At 44.1% G+C, this 20,566-nt stretch overlaps 1 protein-coding gene across 17 annotated transcripts in view; it reads right to left on the bottom strand.

Annotated features, from left to right (window-relative positions):
• Positions 1-20,566, bottom strand: part of PPFIBP1 (PPFIA binding protein 1) — a 1,584,927-nt gene that overhangs the window by 227,957 nt on the left and 1,336,404 nt on the right. For all 17 annotated transcript variants that reach the window (XM_069628106.1, XM_069628107.1, XM_069628105.1 and 14 more), the window contains one exon: positions 20,169-20,291. In XM_069628106.1, the coding sequence (XP_069484207.1) occupies positions 20,169-20,291 (123 nt within the window). The remainder of the gene's footprint in view (positions 1-20,168; positions 20,292-20,566) is intronic.

Below are 20,566 nucleotides of genomic sequence, written 5' to 3'. Positions count from 1 at the left end.
ACTAGGAGGTCTGGGGGTATGTGACACTGCTCCAAGAGTCTTCAGGTCATTACCCAACAGAACCCTTCCTGGTACTTCACTTTGTATGCTGACAGGTATCTTCACAGTCATGTCATTACACTGGATGAGAACTGGTAATTGGGGAAGCATCTGCACAGGCCCTCCAGCTAAGTTGGTGAGGCGTTTGGGTGCCTTAGCAACATCCTCTGCCTGAAAAAAATGATTTATCCACCACAGTTATGCTGGCCCCAGTGTCCCTAGTGGCAGGAGTCTCCTGACCATTCACCTGGACACTGTCCTTATAATACTCTTTAGTATTATCTGGGATAGAATTATCTACATCTAAATTCTGTTGTGCCCACAACCCCAGAGACACTAAAGAAATACTAGCTGAGACTCCAATGGGTTCATCAGCTAAAGTTTCCACTGGCCATCTGTACTTCCTCCTCTGGAGCGAAGGCTAAGGAGACAGTGTGGACCCCTGAAGGTTTACCCTTACATCTGGGGTCCCCTTTCACATGGTCAGGCGAGCCACAAACATAGCATTTACCAAATGCTTTCTGGAATGGTGGCTTGCTCTGACCTCCTTCTGGTTTAGCACCAGAAGGTACCATAGCCTGATTTGGTTTCCCTTGTGGCTTACCCTTATTGTTTTGTTTGGGGCCCTCTTTGGGATTGGAATTAATACAATTCTCTTTGGAGTCCTTTTTAGGCTTTTTCCCCTCATCCTTTTTCTGAGTTACCCCAGGGTCCTTGTGAGTAGCCCTGTTGGCAACCCACAAGTCAGCAGCCTTATCTAGTGTCCTGGAGTCGAATTCCTTTGAATCAGCCAAGTGCTGTCTGAGCTCAGGAGAGCAGGCATCATAAATTACCTCCAACATCACAAGATTCTTCATTCCCTCATAAGTGTTCACCTTGTAACCCTTAATCCATCCCTAAAAGTTCTTCAAAATTTCACACACCCAGGTAGCCCAAGGGGTACCATCATGCTTTTTGAGAGTCCTAAACCTCTTAAGGTACTGGGAAGGGGTCTTTCCAAATCTAGCTATCAAAGCTAGCTTCACACATTCATAATCCTTCTTATCCTTCTCCCCCAACTACATTACCACATCAGTTGCAACAGTGGGGAGCCTAGAGAACAACCAGGAAAGTAACTCATTTCCTGTGATGTTCTGGAGCCCATGATTATACTTAAACAGACTCAACCAATCTAACACATCCAACTTAGGTTCATACATACCCACAAGCTCTTTAGGCATCCGGGGTCTTTTGGGACTGGAACTCCTAGAGGATCCGGAGAGAGACGCATTTTCAACAGACAATTTCTTCATCTCTAGCTCATGCTTGAGCTCCATTTCTCTGAGCCTTAGTTCTTGATTCAGTTCTTGGTGTCTTTGTTCTGCTTGAGTATTAAGTCTCTTAAACTCCAATTCAAGTTTCATTTTCTCTAGTTCCAGATATTGAGGACTAAATGTGGGACCTGGCAAAGGTCCAGTAGGTACAGCTGGCAGAGCAGGCAGAGGCCTAGGGGGGACAACTTCATCATCCTCACCCTCCTCTTCTGCTTCTGACCCATGGTTATCAATACTTAGATCAATATCAATATCATTACTGGTATCTACATTTGATGGAGTGGTAGGTTCCTCTGAACCACCATCCAGACTTTGGTTTGCTAACAATCTTTCTATTAGCTCCATTTTCTTGCCTTTAGTCAGGAGATTCTTATGCTTACAGCGAACTCTTAAACAATCAGCAGTTTTTGTAGCAAGGGACTCAACTATAACTTTCCATAGTTGACAGACCGGTTAGAAAATAAACTTTTTAGTGCTAAGCTTTGTGGTTAGTTGCACTAAGGTATCTTTTTTTTATTTTTTTTTTATTTATTGACTATAGTTGAAGTTACATCAACTTTTTCAATTTATACAGATAAGAAAAATTCATAAGCATAAAATCTAGTTAAGAAAACCATATAAATTCATAACATACTGTACAATCATCATCATTGTAGGTTCAAGGCCTGTAAAAAATTAATCGTTGCAATTCTTATACTCATACATTCAGTGGCAGCCAAGGCGACCCATCTATTTCTAAGGTATCTAAAAGCACACTAAAATGAATACTCAATACAAATCCCACCGCTGTACACCAGTGTTAGGCGGAAACCTGTGCAGTTCCCTTAGGGACCACTGCAAAAGGCTTAGGACTACAGGTGTTGGTAGTAAACCCAATTGGTAGCAGTCTGTACCACCCAGAGTTACCTGGTAGCTGTGGCTGAGCAGCCAGACTTCTCTCAAGAAGAGTTAGACAGTATGTAGAGTATACAAAATAGGTACCAAAATACAGTAGCACAAGCAAACACTGAACAGAGCTTTGGTATCAAAGTATATAACTATTTATTTAAAGACACACTTATAAAAAATACACTAACACTAATATGGCAAGCAAGTTCCAACACAGTCACTATCAATATATATACATCGCTGATTACTTACTGAACACCCCCTGCACTTGTGGTCTGTATCTGTAAATCTACAGCCCCGTCTCTTGCACTTATTAGCTAGCCGTTGGCTGCACTTCCGAGCACCCGCACTTGCCACCCATTGGCTACACTCTATGCTGTTTCCTTTGTCTCGCACTTCTCTACCCCTCTGCCCACGGCACTTCTCCACTTCCCCTTCCCCTGCACTTGAGCAATGTGAATGTCACAAGGCCTAGTAAAATCGCTGTTTTTGTCCTCCCTCAGTTTCCCCCCTTGTCTTGTCACACCATGAAACACTTGTGTATAGGCGTGTTATAAATGCCATATCATATCTGTACCTTCGTAGTCACAGCAGTACCAGCAGGAGCTTGCCAGTCATCTTTGCCTGCAGGTAGCACAATCCAAGAATATGCCAGGACAAGGAATGGTGAGCAAAAAGGAAATAGGGCCAGAGAGGCCTTGCGGCACACTCGTGCAGATGGAGCATGCCAGATCCACCAGCTTGCAGCAGTAGACACCCTTGACAGATGCGGGCCCAGGTTTCCCGCCTCTTCATGTCAGCCCATGGATTACCGTGGGACTAAATGACAAAATTCGGTTCACAATAATGCAATATGTGTACCCTGCTGACACTACAGGTTAATGAAGAATGCATTGTTTGTTCATCTACAGCACAGGCCCCTCTGGAGCCATGGTTATGAAAGAGCGAGCCTCTTCTGTGCTCGGGGCTTCACTTTCAAACCACCAGCACTGTGCCAGCAGTCGCAGAGAGTCAGCCTCTGGGTCGCCGGAATCACAGGTCTTCCCTGTTCTGTGTTCCCAGCCCTGGCAGCTTGCAGCTCAAGCGCGGTTTCTGGATGAAGAGGTGGCATGCAACACTCAGAAATCAATGCTTCACATGGAGAAGAAGTTGAAGCTGGTGATCGACAGAGGAATGGAGGGTCACAAATGCTGCCCAGTACTCTCCTATGCAAGCACGTCACCCCACCAGAGCATTGGTTGTGAAAACACTGTTCGTGCAAGTATAGCCGGATGGCAAACCTTTGGAGGAGTAGGCTTGGCATGGGAGTAAAGCAAGTGTAAACTGAGGTAGCAGGCCTGGCATGGAAGTAAACCAGGTAGCAGTTGATGAAGTGCTATGAATTGATCCTGACAGACTAGTTAGGTTGTTTGTGGTGCCTCGGTAGTGCACAATAGGGGCACCCAAATACCAACTTGGGGCCTTGTTAGGCAGAAACCTGTGCAGTTCCCTTAGGGACCACTGCAAAAGGCTTAGGACTACAGGTGTTGGCAGTAAACCCAATTGGTAGCAGTCTGTACCACCCAGATTTACCTGGTAGCTGTGCCTGAGCAGCCAGACCTCTCTCAAGAAGAGTTAGACAGTATATAGAGTATACAAAATAGGTACCAAAATACAGTAGCACAAGCAAACACCGACTAGAGCTTTGGTATCAAAGTATATAACTATTTATTTAAAGACACTTATAAAAAATACACTAACACTAATATGGCAAGCAAGTTCCAACACAGTAACTATCAATATATATACATCCCTGATTCCTTGCTGAACAAGTCTTAGTATAAACACCACTTATTTGCAGACAGAGGTAAGCGCTTAACCTAAGATGCCACTCCAATAAGTTAATTAAAAAGGGGGGGAAAAAGGCAGAATTAGGAAAGCACACAACACCAACACTTTTAAAAGAACCACAGCAAGTCAGAAAGGGCAGAGTCTACTGAGGAGCAAGAAATTTCATAGGCCTGGCCCACTCTTGGAGAGAGCAAGGCGGAATGTGTCCAAGATCACACAGTTGAATGATACTTTGAAAAGTCTTTGCAGATAGTTCAAAAAGGGTTGGATCAGTTCAGAAAAAGTTAGTTAACAGGTCCCAGGTCACCCCAGGATAGAAAGTCAAGAATTTACGGGACACCTTGAACAGTCTGTTGCAAGGGAGACCAGGCAGGACACAGTACCTGAAATGGTGAGAAAGCTCCAGCGAGGGCAGTTGTTCCTGGCAGCAGGTGCAAGTCGGTGCTTCGTCCAGGGGAAGAGAAGATTTCGACGTGGAGGAAAGCTGGAGGTCGTTGCACTGCCAGGGAAGAAACCAGCCGCGGAGTTTCCCGGTTAAAAGGTACTACCCTTTCATTCGCGGTGGTGGTGAAGTGTGGCTATCCAGCCGCCGGGGTGCTTGGCACGGGCGATTCGACCACGAGACGATCCAGGAAGGCGAAAAGGAGGGCAAACTGGTTATCCCCACCAGTTCAAAGGAAGAAGACTCTCCGGGATGAAGATCTTCTCTGTCGTCGGAAAGTGGTGAGGCGGTTCAGCAGGGCTCCACCGGTGGCGTCGTCATTGCAGGTCGGCTCAGCTTCTCCCTCTTCTGATTCTTTGGTTCTGTGGCGACTTCTGAAGTTCCAGTCCCCAAAGCCCTGCTTTTATGCAGACAACCCCCATTCATCAGTCCTAGCTGTCACTCAAACATGCTAAGTGGTGAGCCGGGCGGATCACCACTGGGCCAATCACACAAGAGTGCGACTTGAGTTGCAGAGGCAACTCAGTCCAGGGTGCCCAAACCCCCCTCCCACACATCCTGTAGACCCAGACAGAGTGGCACCACTTTTGGAGGCTTCTGTGCAGAAGCCCGCCAAAAAGTGGAACAAAGGGCTCGACTTGGGTTAGAGTTACAAAAGCGAACACAGACGCCATTTTAGCACCGAGTTTTGGCAAAAAATCCCAACCGGTGAATTAATATTCATTTAATAAACCGGTGGTATGTTTGAGGCTATTGTAAAAAGTGGTAGCCTCGAACAATGGGAAAATCCCATAGGAATATATTCGCGGTCGAATATAAAAAGTAGTATCCACTGCCACCAGCCAAAACTCGATCAGGGGGGACTGAACAGTGCCCCTCTTGGAAAACAGACCCAGGGGCAATCGAATTGCCCCTACCAGTACATCCACAATATGATGGTTTGTACTGGTTCTGTTCACAATTTAGGACTAGTAAAGCCAATGGTGACTTTACATGCCCTGGGAGACAGTATTCCGTCCCAGGGTACGGAGTCTATGTTTGGGGGTCACTATGACACCCCTGTGTTACTGCACAGAGGGTGCTGTGTAACACACATACCAAAAACACATGAAGCCCTATGGAGTAAAAGACCCCATAGCCCATAAAACACATTACAAAGTCAAAGGATATCTCAAATCATGTCTAAGAGTGGGAGAAAGAGAGTCTCACTCTTAACAGGAGAAAAGAAATAAACCCCAAGAAATCCAGCAAAGCTGCTGGGGGACTCACTAGGTTTGGGAAATTAGCCTATACAGAGAATTCTCCCCAACAGGCCTTGCTTATTTTTTCACAATTACTAGCATGGTTGTTCTTTGTTAGCCCTTCTTCTACCATTCTGGGTGGGGGAGGTCTGTGTGTGTTTTGCCTTTGCTGGGAACCAGTAGGTATCCCCACCGAGGCTCGAGAGTATCTGAGCAGGCAGGAAGTGGGGGAGGAGTCTTCCACCTCCTCCTGTCCTTTGTCTGCCAGAGTGCCTGAAAAGGTCCAGCTCCCCCAGGGGGTCTTGGCTGTCCTGATTGGACAGCCAAACGCCCCTATCTGTAAAATGCTGAGAGAGATTGCAGAGGAGAGTGTGCTGGAAATGTATAAAAGATGAGGCTTCTCAAGTGTAAAGCAAGTCGCCCACAGGAAACAGAAGCAACTGTAGAAGACGACCAGAGACGCCTGCAGACCCTTTGCAAGACTGTAGCGACTACTGCTGCCCTGACCCCGTTTTCTGCACGACAGAGGAGCTCCGAAGTCGGCGACTCCTTCACTTTGGCTGGTGGGAACAACCAGTCCCAAGACCAACTTTGAAACAAGCCATCTCCCGAGGTCCTAGGAGCTTCCAGAGCTACGGAAACCCAATAACAGGAGACCTGCTGCCCATTTCGAGTGCATCATTTTGGAAAAGCTGAATCTGGCCAAATAGTTGCTTGACCCGTAAGGACACTCCAGAGATCTGATCCAATTCACCCAGACCCCCTCAGCAGAGTGCAGGACTGCAGGAAGCAAAGAAGATTTATCAGGCAATCCGTGTCCTTAGTGGGTGCTGCTGAAAAGGCACCAAAACCGCAGAGTGCACCAAGAAGTTGCTAAAAGTAATGCATAAGGTTCATCCTCGAGACTGCTGCTGAGAGAAAACTTCCATCGTCCTGCCTTTCGACACCAGGCCAAGGAAACCAGAGGTTGAGTCCAGAGCTGCAACATCACACAGAAACCAGCACAAATACTTTCTTCAAACCTAAAGTACTGTGGGGGGAAAAGGTATTGCTTACCTGATTCCAAGAAGTCGCTCCAGAGCACTGGAGTGCAAATAGAGGAGTCCACGGCAACCCCCTCTTACCTCTGACGCAAGCTGCTGCTTGTGTCGCCTTCTAGAGTCCGTTTTAAGGTCTCCTTTGTTAGTTGCTAACTTGTTGCTTCAATAACTTTAGACACTGGAAGAAATCCACGGGAACTCTTCATATTCTGCTATTTGTCAAGACTTGAAGCCCTCTCCGAACTGCCTTGAGCTAGGGTTGTGTATTTGGACTTAAAAGACTTGCCAGGCGAAGAAAGAGTCTCTAGGACGTTGAACTAATTTCATGTTGAACTAACCACTTATTTTATTCCCTTTAAGTGACTTTTCTATATGTTTTACAGAGTAAATGAATTACAGTACAACCCATTGAAAACCGCATAACCGATAATACGATAACATCGTCTTTTCCCCTTTCTAACGTTGCTACAAATGTAACGTCAAACAAACACAAAAGTGAAAGTTCCCTTTGAAGTGTATTATCTAGTATTCCTAAGTGTTCTATCGTAAACGTCTGAAGTATTTAAAGGAATTCTGGTGTAAATATATTAAATATAAAACTTTTATATACATACATGTGCAAGTGCTTCTTTTTTGTAACGGTCCAGCTAAGATTCAGTGTACTTACCTACAACGCACATCTTCCTCTTAAGATACGCTTGCCACACTACCAAGGTCCTGAGCTAGTACAGACTGATACTAAGAGCTGGGGATCTCCAAACCACTGAGATAGCTTACTGAAGTCTTACTACCAGTAGGACTTTAGGAAAACTCCCCTAACAGGGTCGTCGAGTTGGCGTGTCTGTAATACTAGCCATACTGTTACATCCGTAGAACCCATGGTCCTTTGTGCGAAGTCCCTCAGATTGTTCTGTTTCTGACATGAGGGAGCATGAAGTGTATGTGTGAGTACATAAGAGCAAGTGTAAGATGTTTGATGTCTATGTACCTTTAACTGCATGAGAGGAGGAAGGGTGGGAGATATGAATCTAAGCAGATACAAGCATCGGAAATACGATTACAGTAAGTAATGTATGCCTTCTGAGGCGTGTGGATCTGATTAGAATCACATGCTTTGCATAGACTAGCAAGCAGTACCTGCAGGGAGAAGGCAGGTGGATGTTTGAAGGTACAGTAGCAAAGAGATGTTTTAAGACTGCTTGTCCCACCGGTGAATCTTGTTTGGAATGTGTATCTAGACAGAAATGTTGTGTAAAGGTATGTATAAAACTCCAAATAGCTGCCTTGCAAATGGCAACTAAAGGGACATTTGCAATAAAAGCTAAGGTAGCTCCTGTGCCACGTGTAGAGGGTACTCTGGCCGTGAAAGGCAGAGTTTTGTTAGAGAGTAGCAAAATTGAATGCATTTGACTATCCACTTTGAGATAGTTGACTTGGAGACAGGATCCCCCTCCCTTCCCAATAGCTATGGAAACAAAGAATGTATCAGTTGTTCTGATTGGCTTTGTTGGTTAAAGTAATACATAACATGTGTATTTGTATTTTTATTGTTTTATATAGCGCCTTAATCCAAGGCGTTTTACAGATAATAACCAGTAATACATAAAACATGGAACAGTAGCAGCCAAGCAGTAAACGTGAATCAAACCATAAAATCGGCATTTAGAACAATTTGCAAGTAAGAAGGGAGAGGAGATGAAGGGAGGGCGGGTAGGGAAGGATGAAGAGAGGGAGAGAGTAATATGTGAAGTGAGCAACAAAATAGTGGGATCACAGTAGAGACAGGAAAAGATATAGATAAGGAGAGCAGAGAGAGGATAATAGAAGGAGGAAGGGGATACAGAGAAGGGGAAGGTATCAGGGAGGGGAGTGAAGAAGAAGTTCTTTCAAAGAGGAGCAGAAGGAAGAATAGGTGGGGGAGGAGCGGACAGAGAGAAGTAGGGAGTTACAGTGTAAGGGGACAAGAAGCTGAAAGGAGCAGAAACGAGAAGAGGTACATGGTGGTGGGGGAACAGAAAGTAAGAAGAAATCAGCAGAAAGTATGTACGTAGGCTTTTTTCTGCTGAATTGGTAGGGTTTTGGAAGAAAGCTGGAAGTTCTATGGACTGGTTGACAAGGAACTTTGGAATAGATTTTGGTGAAAGAAATGTGGGTGTGTTCTTAGCACCACTTTGTCTTTATGGATGACGACAAACTAATCCTGGACTGAAAGTGCCTGCGGTTCACTGACCCTTCGAATGGTTGTAAAGGCAATGAGAAAAGCAGTATTGCAAGTGAGGTGCTAAAAACGGATTCCATCCATTGGCTCAAAAGGGGGACCCATGAGCTTTGTAAGAACAATATTTAAATCCCATCAGGGATTTGGGTTTGAAATAGGTGGGTGTAATCGTTTAATCCCCTCCATGAATGCTTTAACCACTGGCGCCTTCCACCACAAAACTTTTGTTTGAGAGGTGGTTTGTGCAGCTAGATGGACCTTAAGACAGTTGAAGACTAACCCTGAAACCAACAGGAAAAGCAAATATAACAATGTGTAAAGGAGAATAATCACTTGGACTGATGTGTCTAGCTTTGCACCAAATAACAAACTGTTTCCATTTAATGCAGTAGCAACGGCTGGTATTAGGTTTGCATGCCTATTTAAGGTTCAATACATCTTTGTGATAAGTTGAGATGACCAAACTATGACTTCTGGAGCCATGCGGCCAAGTTCAGTGTTTGAGGACATGGGTGATAAACTGTCCCCTGATGTTGCGACAGCATATTGTATGATATATGATATGATAATTTATTTGTATCGTGCTCATACACACGTGTTTCAGACCGCGACATGGCAAGGAAGGGGAACAAGGGAAGACAAAGCAACGATCTTACTAGGCAAAGTGACATTGAGAACGTGCAAGTGCAGGGGAGAGGGAAGGGGGAAAGTGCAAGGGAGAGGTTAGAGGGGGGAAAGTGCTGAGCAAGGGATAAAATAACATCAACTGGTAGTGCAGCCAGCAAGGTGGCAAGTGCAAGGCTTGAAGCGCAGACAAGGGGTGTCAGATAAGTGCAGGTAGTGTTAAACAGGATATCATATTGTGCCTCCTTTATTGAATATATTGGCCTAAACCCAGTCGCTTTGCGGAGAAATCCGCATTACAAAGTGCTGACCTTAGATTGACTTAGCCGCCATTTTAAGTCTATCCGCCATTTTCATTTCCACCTAAAAGTCACTCTGTATTCTAAAATGGTGGACAGTGTTCTCCTGCTCATTACCTTAGCTGTCCTGACCTTAACACAGGTTAATGCCTAGACTGCCTTTAGGCTAAATGTTTGGGTCGTGTAATAAGACCATGTCCTATGTTTGACCTGAAGATCAAAGGATTAATCGCGCCAATAAGTCCGATGCGTGGGCATACATTGAATACAATATTGTTTAAATACTGAATGTGAGCACTTGTTGAACTACATTGTATAAGACATGTACTAAGGCTTAATGTCAAATTCTAAGATACACTGTTGCCATTGTGGCTTGTTGTTTTATAAACTAGACGTAATCCACATGCATATAGTTGGACTAACTAGAGGTGAACTTGGCACGAACCCTAGACTGAGAATAATTAACTTGCAGAGGGGATGGACGTTGCAACTGAGAATTGTATATAAGATGTGAATATGTAGACGTCCAGTACCTCTCACTTATCACACCGAAAGGGCTGGTATTTGTTGTGATGTACTGAGGGCCAGATAGCTATCTGATACTTTGTTCCTTTGTAAACTGTACAGTTTTAGAATAAAGATCTGTGAATCTTTATAAGCCTGTGTTTGGTGTATTTCCTTTTGGTGATACTCCGCCTCGATATTTCTCTTTTGCTTTTACAGAAGGGGGACTATAGGGTTACAGATTACAGACCCGAATGCAAGGGTTACCAGGAGGCAGTATGCGTGTGTGGCTGGGTGGGTAGGGACTTGGGCCCGAAATCAGAGGGTAGCCAGGTGCACGGAGCCAAAGCAGACAGATCAGCAGGGGAGAGGAGGAGCGAAGGCAGAAGAGAAAAGGAAAGTCTTAAGGTGCTTCCGGAACCAGAGATGGTTCTCCTCAAGTTTCAGAGTGGCAGGGAGGCTGTTCCAGAAGGAGGCCCCGGCCGAGGAAGAGACCTACCCCCAACTCGTTGCTTGGAGAAGCGACTGACCCTGAGGGAGTTGGAGGTAGAGGAGTGAAGAGCTCGAGTGGGAAGGTATTTACAGAGGGAGAGTTGAAGGTATTCTGGACCCAGGCCCCAGAAAGCCTTGTGGACAATGCAGAGGGTTTTGAATTTAACCCTTGCAGCCACTGGAAGCCAATGAAGAGATTTCAGGGCTGGAGAGATACGATACCAGGGTTTGAGGCCAAGGACAAGTCTTGCAGTCCTGTTCTGGGTGAGTTGCAGAGGGCGGAGAGTAGAAGCAGGCAGATTTAGAAAAGGCTGTTGCAGTAGCACAGCCTAGAGAGAACCAGAGCTCTAGAGATAGTTAGCTTCTGGGGGAAGGAGAGGAAAGGAAGAATACATGGGCATGGAAGTTTCACTTGTGAGCAAAGGGACATTCTGAGCAGATGTGAGAGCCATGGCTGATGTGCACGCATTAGAGCTATCAGAATTAGTTTTACTTGTTCTTGGTGCATTTTGTGGATCTTGTTCAGAAGAGGTTTTGGGGAGGGAGTGCATGGGGGTGGGGGGTGGAGCATAAGCAAATCTCCCTGACCAATTCATCCAGAGCGTTCCCCTTGGACCCTGCTTGGGGGTACCGGGACATGTAGTCTGGGCATTGTACAATGTGCTGGGTTGCAAATAGATCTATTTCTGGTTGTGCCCAGTTTGAGAAGATGTCGTCTTTTTGTAACTGCCATTCGTGTTCTGATGGAAGCTGCAAGTCTCTGCTTAGGACATCGGCTAGGCAGTTGTGTTCCCTTAGAACGCATTGGGACAGAAGGAACATGATGCGTTTCATTGCCCAAATCCATATGTTCTGTGCTAGGTTGGACAGACTTGGCATATGTCTTCCCCGTGCTTGTTTATGTAAAGTATGGGTATTGTGCGGTCTGTTAGGATTTGGACCGTTGTTCCCCTGAAGGTGTTGAAAGGCTGGAAGCGGTTTGAACACTTCTAACAATTCACGTCTGTGGTAAGAATTACTTCTACTGCAGGGTTGTGAATAATTTTCCATGTAGAAGGTTCTCCTTTGTCCACCACTGAAGGGAATGACCTAAGTTCTGTAAAATTACCACTAAATCATCCCCTTGACCTCTTACTTGTGACCATTGTTTCGCTAGCCACAGTTGCATGGGACACATACACTACTATGTAAATACATGAAGCCATCATCCCTAGGAGGTGCATGGCTTTCCGTACGGTTATCTGACGACCGGCTACATAATGTGGAATTTGTTGTAGGAAATGCTGTACCCTCTTGTTGGAGGGGAAGACTAAAGTGTCTTTCGTTTGAATTTGGGCCCCAAGAAACTGTTTTGGTTGACTTGGAACAAGAATATGTTTCCTCTTTGATTGAAAAGCCTAGACTGAAAAGCAGGTTGATGGTCTCTTGGGTGTTTTGATGACATCTCCAAGGTGTTGCTGTTATTAGCCAGTCGTCGAGATTAGTATACACAGCAATAGACTGTCTGCGCCGGTTGGCAGCTGCCACTGCGAGCATTTTGGTGAATACTCTTGGCGCTAAGGATATGCCGAAGGGGTGCATCTTAAACTGGTAATGAGTTGGTCACATTGAAACATTGAAATATGAAAGTATGCATCTTTCATATCCAGTGTTGACATGTAATCCCCCTATTTTAAGACTGAGATTACTTCCTGAAGGATAGTCATTAGAAATATTTACGGTTTGACATATTTGTTTGCTGGACGAAGGTCTAACAAAGGGCGCATAGTTAAACCTTTTTTGGAACAAGGAAGGAAGTTCAATAAATACCATAGTTTACCTCGCGAGGAGGGACCAGCTCTATCACTCCATTTTGTAGTAGATTTCGAATTTCTTCTTGTAATATGCATTGATTTTCTTGTAACATCTTTTGTTGCTTTGGTGGATGGTTGTGAGGTTTGGTGAGGAACTCTATAGAGTACCCCTTGTTCACGGTGGCAAGAACCCACTTGTCTGAGGAGATTCCCTCCCATCGACTGGATTGCCACCGTTTTTGGGCACCAGAGCCTTTAGCGACTGCTGCTCTATAGCGACCTCTACTTCATCTCAAACCCCTTTGATAAGTAGATTGAATGGGGAGTGTTTGTGATGTGGTGGAATACCAAGTGGTGGGATGGGGAGGGGGTGATCTTTGGTTGAAGGTGGATTGTGATGCGCATGGATATGTTTGTCAGCGAAAAAACCTATGTATGTTAAAAATACAGCGTTGAATATAGGGTTAGTTAGAAATCTGGTTTAAGGATTTCAGAGTTTCATGCTCTTTTTTAGCAGTTTCCAAGGTGTGATCTACCGCCTTTCCAAACAACACGTTATCTTCAACAGGCATATGAAGTAAGGTTGCTTGAGTCTCCACCTTAAACCCAGATTGTTGCAAACAAGCATGGCACTGTAGTATTGTGCCTTCTGCTAAAATTCTACCTGCATTGTCAGCTGCATCCGAATTTCCCTTTATAACATTGTTATCCACTTGTTTGCACTCGGCTACTGTCTTCAGAATTTGAGTGCAACGAGGTTCAGGGACTGTGTCCAGCTGTGACTGGACCTTGTCCCAGAGTGCTCTATTATAGATGGAAAACCACCTTATTCGCCTGATCACCTTATGATATTTGAACTGTGTACATTTTATGCATAACATGTATTACATCCCTGCGCTCCAATGTTGTAACATATGCATAATGTAACTAAGCATGTTGCAAGTAACAGCACCACAATGCCCCTGGGCTTTCTGTGCGCTATATAAATGTAAAAAATAAAATAAAACAAAGAAGAGTGGCATTGTTAGCAATACGCACTTGATATGCAACTGAAGTTGCCACCTTTTTACATAGGGCGAAATGCTTTTTACTCTCCTTTTCAGGAGGAGCTTCTGTGGATGCGGAGGGAGTACCTGCCCTCTTGTGGGTGGTGGTAACCACCAGTGAGTCTGGTTTCAGGTTACTGCGTAAGTACAACAGGTCAGAGGGTGCGGGCGAAAAGTATTTTCCACTCTGGGATTAACAGCCCGGTTGAGAGAAGGTGTTTCTAAAGGTGGGTATTCTTTTGGACACTGACTGAAGCAGAGGAATGAACTGTCCTAGATCTAGATCGTGTGAGACCTTGTGTCTGCATTTTTAAGTGGCTTGCTCCTTTTTAAGCTGATTATATAAAATCCGATCATGTACACGAAAGTCAGCTACAGGCTGGTCCCCATCTGTAGGTGAAGTAATTAAACATTCCTCATCCTCATTATAAGGATCATCACAATATTGATCCTTGTCATAATCAGTATTATCCTGATCTAAATCAATGACTTCTTCTGTAAACCCTGCATATTTATGTAATCTAGAGGATTTAGACGCGAGCTCTCCTTGCATTATTTCAATAAGATATGATAGTTTATTTATATAGCTCCTATAACCCAATGTGTTTCAAAATGCTTCAAGGTAAGGGAGGGAACAAGGGAAAATACAATAACATTCTTACAGGCAATGAACAGTAAGGATGTGAAATTAACTATCGTACTTGGCCTGACGACATTTCAGAAAGTGCAAAAGCTAAGACATAGGTAAGAAAGGGAGGGGGAGAGTGGGAAGGAAATGAAAACAAACAGGCGACTATTGTCCTAGGCCTCACGACATTTCTGGTAGAGTCAGAGAAAAACAAAAGGTGAGGGAGAGGGGTGCAGAAAGGGAGGGGAGGAACAAAACAAGCGACTATCATATTAGGCCTGACGCCATTTCAGATAGTGCTGGAGGGGGTCGGGGGTAGGGAAACCGTAAGGGGAGGGGGGAGGAGACAGACGAGGTTGCTATCATACTAGGTCCAGGGACAATTCTGATAGAGGAAGTACATAGAAGCAAATAAGGGGAGGAGATAGGAAAAGTGAGAAAGGGAGAGGACAGAACAGAGAGTAAGCAGTCAAAAAGAGTGCAGAAGCAAGAGGGGAGAGCAAATATAATTGCAGAAGTCAGTAGTAACACATAATGTTGCGGGCCAGGATACAAGATGAAGATGGGAATAGCATGATTCAGGGCCACCATGAGTACAAGATGCAAAGAAAGTCTAGCATAAGAGTTAAGAAAGGGTGACGCACCGTGATCAATTAAGTCCATAAAAGTCAAATCCAGCATTGGTCACAAGACAGTGATGGTGAAACCAGAATGTATCAGGACATACTGTTGCAGATGAAGGCTGGAGGGAGGGTAAGGGGGAGCAGGGTAGAAGAATCAAGCACAACAGAAAACACCTGTGTGCGAGAAGGGTAGGTGGGCACAAGGAAACATCACAGGGGGGGGGATCAGAGGGGTATGGGGATGGCCTATGGGGACAAAACATGCTTTTGTGATAGTGGCTATTTCTCCATAAAAGACACAAAGAATGAGACCTTGTCCATAGTTTGCTGAAACCTCTCCTTTGTCAAAGAACCTGTCTTAGGTGTGTCATAAAAAGGGTCAGGGTTACGTCCAGGACTAGAATGTAAAGCTTGTGACAGATGTGACGAGGGCTCAGTGTAGTGCACTCTCTCCTCACTGCCCGCTACGTGAAGCAATCTTCAATTCTCATCCTCCTTGACCTCTCTGCAGCTTTTGATACTGTAGGCCACCCCTTACATTTTAGCGCTCTGTTCTCCTTCGGCTTCAAAGACCCTGTTCTCTCCTGGCTCTCCTCATACCTGTCCAACCGATCCTTCACTGTCTCCTGGGGCGTACCTCCTCCAGCCTCCCCTTGAACTATGGCGTCCCTCAGGGATCTGTACTTGGACCCCTTCTTTTCTCTCTCTATACCTCCCTTCTCACCCCAATCACCTCCACCACACTTTCTTCCTGCCACACAGCCATAAAAAACTGGATGTCATATCACTTTCTTTCCCACAATACTGACAAAACTCAGGTGCTTTTCTTCCCTCCTAACACCCTCTCCCTCTAGCCCCCTCCTTTCATCCACTTTCCACCTTCCAACCTCCCCATATCTACCCATGCCCGAAATCTCGGCCTCCATCTCGACTCCTCTCTCTCCTTCTCCAACCACATCTCTCTAACCTCTCGAGCCTGCCGGCACCACCTTTTTAACATCCGCAAGATCTGCTCCTCTCTCATATTCCATGTTTCCAAACTCCTGATCTACTCCCTTATTTTCTTCCGCCTCTTCTACTGCTCCTCTCTCCTCTTTGGTCTCTCTGTCTCTTATCTTACTCCCCTAAAATCCATCTACCACTCCTCTATTTGTACTCTACGTCTTCTCGGCCCTCGAGACTATTTCTTCCTCTCTCTCTCAACTTAGCTGGCTTCCCTTCCTCTCACGAATGAAATTTCAATTCCTCCATCTTGTCTATAGATCTCTCCATGACCTGGCACCCCCCCTACCTTCCTTCCCTCCTCTCATTCTACTCCCCCTCCCGCTCTCTCCGCTCAGTAGACCTCTACCTTCTCACGGTACCCCCTGCCCCATTTGCCTCCTCACGCTTCAGCTCCTTCCAACTCTTGGCCCCACCTACATTGGAACTCCCTTCCACTCTCCATCCGCTCCACCCCTACCTACCCATCCTTCTGCTCTTCCCTGAAATCCCCCCTTCACCCCCCCCCCCGACTCCCCTTCCCCACCTCTCTCCCCTTCCTTGCCCCCCCCCCTTCCAATCCCCCTTCCCCAATGACCTCAAACCTGTCACTGATACCAATTAGGGGCATTGGTGACACCAGACCACTCCCCCTTACTTTACCCTCCCCCTTCCCCCTGACCTTAAAACAGACATTGTAACTCCATCACCTAACCCCTCTCCCCTTCCCCCACTCTCCTCCCTCCTTTAGTAAATTGCTCTACTTATTGTTCTAATGACTTGTTTCATGTTGTCATTATGCTTCTCTCACTTTTGTACCTGTTAATCTGTAAAGTGCTTTGGCTTAAAGCGCTATATAAATTCAATAAACATAGTGACTGCATTTCGGCGATGTATGGACTTGCGCCGAAAAACTAGTTTATGAATGAGTGTGTTTGGACAATTGTTTTAATGCTGTCTCTAGTGTACTAGTCTTCGATGTACGTTCGGGAGCCTGAACGCTGGAGGAAATAGGCATCGGTTTCGGTGTACATTCAGTTGCGTGTGTTTTTGAAACTTGTACCCTTTGTTTTTTATGCAGACTTTGAGCGCCTGGGGAAGAAAAGTAGATTCTCTACCGATTGTCTGCAAGGGATGATTGCTAATAGACCTTGTAAATATATAATAAAGGTGAGCAATAGGCAACTAAGTAGATTTATTATGTTATTGAGATTTAATATGCTACCTTGTCTAGAGTATGTTGGTGCATGGAAGAAAATATCCAGGGAAAAAAGGATATGTAGATTTTGTAAAATGGAGGTGGAAACTATAATCCATTTACTGCATGCTATAAATTGAGTAACTGGTATGAAATGGGATACAAAGACTTAATTTGGGATAACAGAATGATTTGATCGGATCAATTCTGGTCCTGTATTTTTAGGGCAGACCCCGTGTATATATGTGTTGCCTTTTATATTCAGAAAATAGTTATATCAGAGTGGGATAAATTGGGAGTCCAGGTATGATGAAATGTGTGGTTTTATTTCTATATTCCCTAAAATGCATTTTTCCCTGTATATATACATCGATATATCTGATTAACTTTTTAATATGCCTTTTTGCCATATATATATATATGTGATCAAGTTAAATGAATTATATATTTTATCTTATTTTGATGTAACGAGTTTAATATAAAGAGTATTTTAAATGTAGTTTATGAATCTCAATTGTTATGTTTTATGTTCTATTATGTATTCCTTAAAGTGTTTAAGGTTTTTATTAGCCAATATACACTATAAATAAAAAATGTTTTTAAAGGAGTTTATGCAAGAAAGATTTTTCGCTTAACGTTCATTTTGGGGGACTGCCATGGCGCACACGAGATGTGGGCGGAGAGGACTGCATCGGGGTAGAATCGCTGGTAGAGCCCTTCTGTTTCGCGTGGCCTTGCTTCGAAAAATGCTTCATCGAAAGGCTATGGGTTGTCTGCTTATCCTCGTCAATGTGTGAGACACGCCCCTTGTTCCCTACGTGCGTGTGTGCCACTATCACCGGATGTGGTCTCCATAGCGATGCCGCCTGCATGCCTTTAGGAAGGGGGGTGGGGGGACTAGCACTTGGGAAGCCGTTGCTCCCATTTAATCTTCGATGTCACTTTGTGCGCTGAATTCTTCAGCGCCCATTGGTACATCTACACAAGCCTCTACCTGCATGACGTGGGCTGCCCATTTGGTCTGCCAAGATTTAAGATTCTTTGGGCAAAAAATCTGACAGGCAATGCCACGTTTTTCGCAGTGGTCGCTAGGAAGGCACTTATTACACACTTTATGAGTGTCCTTCCAGGGGTCATTTTTATGGCAGGAGGGACAGAATTTAAAAGGTGTGTTCCATGATAAAAGAAGCCAAATAGTTAGAAGAAAGGAGGGAAAGATAAAATGTAGGCACTCTCTAAAAAGGTTGAATGTAACATTCCCCTCGCGCCCCACTTTGAGGGTCAAGGCCTAAGGTAGGCCAAAGCTGCGACAGTCGTCGATGAGGAGACTGCTGTCGAGATGAGATTGCAGTGTTGTTTCTCTGAACACAATATTTAATTAAAATAAACAAATATGTCTATAAAGGCTAAAAGCCATAATCTGAAGTACTTCAAAGCGTGAAGGACCATGGGTACAACAGAGGTCACACTAGCATAGTATTATACAGACACACCCAGTTGACATCCCTTTTTGACTTTCGAAAACAAGTCATGTAGCACTCCACACTTAAGACTAGATAGTGGCCTATGTAAAGCATGTGATTCTAAGCAGATCCACAAGCCTCCGAAATATATTTTATTTGTATATCTCTCAGGTTCTAATATTTAAACACAATTAGGAGGCAACACACACAAACTACTAAAAAGTACAGATACCTTTCAGTGCTGCAACAAGGAAAAATGTATTTTAAATTAAGTAATTGCTAGTAGAGGTTAGCCAAACAAGGCACTATGAATGTCATGCAAGACGCTATTAATTAGTCATAAATTATAGTCCAGGAAGTAGGATAATATCAGCTGTATGCAGTTATTTAAATTTTGTAAACCATACTGGCTTCAATGTCAAAGTAACACTGACAACTGTTACAAAATTTGGAGAATGTACCATCTGACTCCCAACATTTTGCCGGTGAATTTCAGCACATAATATACATTTGCCCACAATACAGAAGAACATTAAGAGGCCTTTCTCAATTGTTCCTGTAGAAAAAGTACATCTTGCGCATTACTGCATGCTTCCACGTAACAATTCTTAGCCTGTCGACTGAAATTAAGTTTTAATGTCAGAAGCCATATTGTCCACTCCCAACCAAAGTGCCTCCAAACCCTTTAAAACAATTCCAAACAAAACTCCTCCAGCAGACTGTGTGGGATAGAAGTTCTTCTGCTGAAAGAAAACCCCATTACCCCATGTCAGGTTGGATGCCTTTGGTTAAAAGAGTAATTGATCGTTAAACTCTGTAATGCGTTTTATGTTGCCGACATGTTCAATAGAGTATGGTGCAAGTCAAAGTCCACTTTGCAGGATGCCAATTGTTGATAAACAGTTCTATGTAGTCAGCAACACAAGGATTGCTTGAAAAGGGAATCCATAGCTCTCAGTTATTCCCCTTGAGGACGATCATGAAATCACTGTTGAACCCAAGCATCGTTATCTTTGATTCTGTCAATCTATGGGTCTGCCGCATGTGTACCTACTGTACGTATTTGATGGTATGCAGTTTATTGCTTGCGACTGTAGACTCTCTGGTTTCGTTAGACTTGGTTGGTGCTCCATCTCCTTTAACTGTTGATCCTTCAGTAAACAGTTTTAATTGCTTAAGTTAGCACTGCAATGAAGTAACTGCAGATTATTCAGTACATTTTGTTCTAGTGAAATTAGAGCTCATCATTACAAGGTCATCTTAGAAACACTCCGAATCTGTAGGGCGGATTTTTCTGCAGAAAATACAGGCCTCTTATGATCACAGACTTAGAAAATTCTTCAATGATTTCAGAAATCGCCTACACATTTCAAAATGTTTGGAGAGTTCTGGCATAGCTATGGAAATCCAGCCTCTGCAGGAATATGAAAAATATCTAAATATTTTCACAAATGTTTTCTGTAGCTTTGGATTAACTCTAGTAATCAGGATGTCAAATTACTTTACCTCATCAGAAGGCCTTCTACGCAGACAGTTGGGATCAAAGTTATTTATCCGTAAGACCTGTATGGCACGTTTAATGCTCAGATGGTGCAGCACACTAACAACCTTAAGTGACAGTAAATCATCCTGTGGATAACGAGAAATAAATGAAAGTACCATTAACAATTAAGGAATGACAAAGTAAAACGGTACAATTTTATTTACTAATCTGACATTGAAAAGCTCAGACTGTTTCTAAATAATTTCATAACTCTAAATACTAAGTGATTTTGGCATACGCAGCGTGACTTATTGAAGCCAAGAAATGTATCTGGTTAAGATTTGGTGTGGTTTTTGGTGGGGTTAGAGGGAAATCACAGGACTCTGTTAAACCAGTAAAAGGAATATTTGCACTAACATAG

Source organism: Ambystoma mexicanum, chromosome 12, assembly GCF_040938575.1.
Source record: "Ambystoma mexicanum isolate Mex_15411 chromosome 12, UKY_AmexF1_1, whole genome shotgun sequence".
Taxonomy (NCBI): domain Eukaryota; kingdom Metazoa; phylum Chordata; class Amphibia; order Caudata; family Ambystomatidae; genus Ambystoma; species Ambystoma mexicanum.
The sequence above is the reverse complement of the archived record's forward strand: the minus strand, read 5'-3'. Positions and strand labels throughout refer to the sequence as shown.